Source organism: Nerophis ophidion, linkage group LG22, assembly GCF_033978795.1.
Source record: "Nerophis ophidion isolate RoL-2023_Sa linkage group LG22, RoL_Noph_v1.0, whole genome shotgun sequence".
Classification (NCBI taxonomy): domain Eukaryota; kingdom Metazoa; phylum Chordata; class Actinopteri; order Syngnathiformes; family Syngnathidae; genus Nerophis; species Nerophis ophidion.
In genome coordinates this window covers 3,832,190-3,837,189 of record NC_084632.1, presented here as the reverse complement: position 1 = coordinate 3,837,189, position 5,000 = coordinate 3,832,190, and the positions used below count along the sequence as shown (strand labels likewise).

At 41.0% G+C, this 5,000-nt stretch overlaps 1 protein-coding gene across 2 annotated transcripts in view; it reads left to right on the top strand.

The window, feature by feature from the left end:
- actl6a (actin-like 6A) overlaps positions 1-5,000 on the top strand; it is a 50,307-nt gene that overhangs the window by 22,606 nt on the left and 22,701 nt on the right. For both annotated transcript variants that reach the window (XM_061883047.1, XM_061883046.1), the window contains exon 2: positions 4,666-4,742. Coding sequence is in view for 1 of the 2 variants with exons in the window: in XM_061883046.1 (XP_061739030.1) it covers positions 4,666-4,742 (77 nt within the window). In the remaining variant the exon portion in view is untranslated. The remainder of the gene's footprint in view (positions 1-4,665; positions 4,743-5,000) is intronic.

Here is a 5,000-nt window from a genome sequence, read left to right as displayed (position 1 = left end):
AATAATGTAAATAATTCAATGTACATACTATGATGATTAACTTGTGTGATAACTGTATTATGTTGATAGTATATATTTGTACCATGAATTGATTAACATGGACCCCGACTTAAACAAGTTGAAAAACTTATTGGGGTGTTACCATTTAGTGGTCAATTGTACGGAATATGTACTGAACTGTGCAATCTACTAATAAAAGTATCAATCAATCAATCCGGCAACACCGATGCATCGGCGCATGCGTCGAGCTCAATGGGCAGGGGTCGGGAACCTTTTTGACTGAGAGAGCCCATCCATCCATCCATCATCTTCCGCTTATCCGAGGTCGGGTCGCGGGGGCAACAGCCTAAGCAGGGAAACCCAGACTTCCCTCCCCCCAGCCACTTCGTCTAGCTCAGGGGCGCTCACACTTTTTCTGCAGGTGAGCTACTTTTCAATTGACCAAGTCGAGGAGATCTACCTCATTTATAATTTATATGTATTTATTTATGGCTTCACGGTGGCAGAGGGGTTAGTGCGTCTGCCTCACAATACGAAGTTCCTGCAGTCCTGGGTTCAAATCCAGGCTCGGGATCTTTCTGTGGAGTTTGCATGTTCTCCCCATAAATGCGTGGGTTCCCTCCGGGTACTCCGGCTTCCTCCCACTTCCAAAGACATGCACCTGGGGATAGGTTGATTGGCAACACTAAATTGGCCCTAGTGTTTGAATGTGAGTGTGAATGTTGTCTGTCTATCTGTGTTGGCCCTGCGATGAGCTGGCGACTTGTCCAGGGTGTACCCCGCCTTCCGCCCGATTGTAGCTGAGATAGGCGCCAGCGCCCCCCGCGACCCCAAAAGGGAATAAGCGGTAGAAAAAGGATGGATGGATGGATTTATTTATTTATGAAAGAGACATTTTTGTTAACAAGTTAATGGTGTTTAATGATAATACAAGCATGTTTAACACACATAGATTCCTTTCTTTCATGAAGACAAGAATATAAGTTGGTGTATTTGATTCTGATGACTTGCATTGATTGGAATCAGACAGTGATGCTGATAACGTCCGCATTTTCAAATGGAGGAGAAAAAAAGTCCTCCTTTCTGTCCAATACCACATGAAAGTGGTTGGATTTGGCATCTCATTTGTCCAACTTGCATACTCGTTTTTAAACACTTTGTTATGAGAGTAGCATATGTGTGTGGCCCTTTAATGTCTGGCAGCAGGTGAGTGACGTCAGTGAGTGTGCGGGTGGGCAAGCAAGTGAGAAAGCGGTCGCTGAGGGCGGGGGAGAAATACATTGGCATCAAACTCCGTAGCTTGCTAGCTTGTGCACGCTAGCTTTCTGAGACTCTTATTTTGTTAGCACAGGCAGGATGAAACAGGTCTTTTATGGTGAAGACAGGAACTGTGCAGTCGGTCTTTAGAGTTTTGACAGTAGGTACGGAGTCTCTAGAAATAAAATGTGTTTCTCTGCGTCCGCCCTGTTAGTGATTTTTAAATAAATATGAGCTCGCAGCAGCCAGCGTCATCTCACAAGATCCTCGGGTGCCGAGAATGTCAAACAACTGACGAAAGTGAAGTCTTGGTATGATTGCTCATTTTTATGTCTATTTTTTAATGCCTGGCTTGAGATCGACTGACACACCCTCCGAGATCGACCAGTCGATCACGATCGACGTAATGCCCACCCCTGGTCCAGCTCTTCCCGGGGGATCCCGAGGCGTTCCCAGGCCAGCCGGGAGACATAGTCTTCCCAACGTGTCCTGGGTCTTCCCCGTGGCCTCCTACCGGTTGGACGTGCCCTAAACACCTCCCCAGGGAGGCGTTCGGGTGGCATCCTGACCAGATGCCCGAACCACCTCATCTGGCTCCTCTCCATGTGGAGGAGCAGCGGCTTTACTTTGAGTTCCTCCCGGATGACAGAGCTTCTCACCCTATCTCTAAGGGAGAGACCCACCACACGGCGGAGGAAACTCTTTTGGGCCGCTTGTACCCGTGATCATGTCCTTTCGGTCATGACCCAAAGCTCATGACCATAGGTGAGGATGGGAACGTAGATTGACCGGTAAAATGCGGCTGCTAGACTTTTGACAAGAACAAGAAAGTTTGATCACATTACGCCTGTACTGGCTCACCTGCACTGGCTTCCTGTGCACTTAAGATGTGACTTTAAGGTTTTACTACTTACGTATAAAATACTACACGGTCTAGCTCCATCCTATCTTGCCGATTGTATTGTACCATGTGTCCCGGCAAGAAATCTGCCTTCAAAGGACTCCGGCTTATTAGTGATTCCCAAAGCCCAAAAAAAGTCTGCGGGCTATAGAGCGTTTTCATTTTGGGCTCCATTACTCTGGAATGCCCTCCCGGTAAAAGTTCGAGATGCCACCTCAGTAGAAGCATTTAAGTCTCACCTTAAAACTCATTTGTATACTCTAGCCTTTAAATAGACTCCCTTTTTAGACCAGTTGATCTGCCGTTTGTTTTCTTTTTCTCCTATGTCCCACTCTCCCTTGTGGAGGGGGTCCGATCCGATCCGGTGGCCATGTACTGCTTGTCTGTGTATCGGCTGGGGACATCTCTGCGCTGCTGATCCGCCTCCGCTTGGGATGTTTTCCTGCTGGCTCCGCTGTGAACGGGACTCTCGCTGCTGTGTTGGATCCATTATGGATTGAACTTTCACAGTATCACGTTAGACCCGCTCGACATCCATTGCTTTCCTCCTCTGCAAGGTTCTCATAGTCATTATTGCCACCGACGTCCCACTGGGTGTGAGTTTTTCTTGCCCTTATGTGGGCCTACCGAGGATGTCGTAGTGGTTTGTGTTGTGGTTAGTGCAGCCCTTTGAGACACTAGTGATTTAGGGCTATATAAGTAAACATTGATTGATTGATTGATTTTTATTATTATCATGTGAATAATGCTGTATAATAGACTATTTATACAATTCACATGTGAATAATAGTGTATAATAGACTGTATTTATATAATTCACATGTGAATAATGTTGTATAATAGATGTATTTATATTATTCACATGTGAATAATACTGTATAATAGACTTTGTTTTTATTATTCACAAGTGAATAATGCTGTATAATAGAATGTATTTATATTATTCACGTGTGAATAATGTTGTATAATAGACTGTATTTATATTATTCACATTTGAATAATGCCGTATAATAGACTGTGTTTATATTATTCACATGTGAATAATGCTGTTTAATAGACTGTATTTATATTATTCACATGTGAATAATGCTGCATAATAGACTGTATTTATATTATTCACATGTGAATAATGCTGTATAATAGACTGTTTATATTATTCACGTGTGAATAATGCTGTATAATAGACTGTATTTATATTATTCACATGTGAATAATGCTGTATAATAGACTGTTTATATTATTCACGTGTGAATAATGCTGTATAATAGACTGTATTTATATTATTCACATGTGAATAATGCTGTATAATAGACTGTATTTATATTGTTCACATGTGAATAACGATGCATAATAGACTGTATTTATACTATTCACATGTGAATAATGCTGTATAATAGACTTGTTTATATTATTCACTTGTGAATAATGCTGTATAATAGACTTGTTTATATTATACACTTGTGAAAAATGCTGTATAATAGACTGTATTTATATTATTCATATGTAAAAAAAAAATACATAAGTGTTTATTGTTTATTAGGACTGCGAATTTTTGGGTGTCCCACGATTTGATTCAATATCGATTCTTGGGGGTCACGGTTCGATTCAAAATCTTTTTTTTTTTTTTTCAATTCAACACGATTCTCGATTCAAAAACAATTTTTTCCCCCGATTTAAAAGGATTCTCCATTCATTCAATACATAGATTTCAGCAGGATCTACCCCAGTCTGCTGACATGCAAGCAGAGTAGTAGATTTTTGTAAAAAGCTTTTATAATTCTAAAGGACAATGTTTTATCAACTGATTGCAATAATTTAAATTTGTTTTAACTATTAAACAAACCAAAAATAAGACTTATTTTATCTTTGTGAAAACATTGGACACAGTGTGTTGTCAAGCTTATGAGATGCCATGCAAGTGTAAGCCACTGTGACAATATTGTTCTTTTTTTAAATTTTTATAAATGTCTAATGATAATGTCAATGAGGGATTTTTAATCACTGCTATGCTGAAATTATAACTAATATTGATACTGTTGTTGATAATATTCATTTTTGTTTCACTACTTTTGGTTTGTTCTGTGTGGTGTTTGTGTCTCCTCTCAATTGCTCTGTTTATTGCAGTTCTGAGTGTTGCTGGCTCAGGTTTGCTTTTGGAATTGGATTGCATTGTTATGGTATTGCTGTGTATTGTTTTGTTGGACTGATCAAAAAAATGTGTTGTTTTTTTTTAAATCTATTTTTAAAAAATGAGAATCCATTCTGAGTCGCACATTGTGAGAATCGCGATTCATATTCGATTCGATTTTTCCCAACACCCCTATTGTTTATTGTGAGCGAACAGTGGTGCTGAATTTCCCCCAGGGGTCAATAAAGTACTCTCTATTCTACTCTATTCTATTACCCTTGACCCCACTGAAGACCAGCAGGGTTGAACACGACTTTGAATGCATTAGTTGCACCTTGTTGTATCGCACTAATTCTTGCACGTTGTCTCCTTTCTCCAGACGAGGTAGGAGCGCTGGTGTTCGACATCGGCTCCTACTCCGTGAGAGCTGGCTATGCGGGAGAGGACTGTCCCAAAGTAAGTACTGATTTTCACCACTGACCCAATTCAGCGTGCCCTTTTTTTCTTTCTCCGAGCGTCTCCATCCATCCTCTGGGGATGGGCTAGTGATGCCGAGGAATGGGGTCCGTCACCCAGGAGACGGACAGCAGAAATAGAGTTGGGATCATTCTAGATCTTTTATACCTGGATATGTGTGTTTTTTGCTGCTGATGCATACCATACCATACCATACCAACTTTATTTATGAAGCCCTTTAAAAACAACCACAGTTAA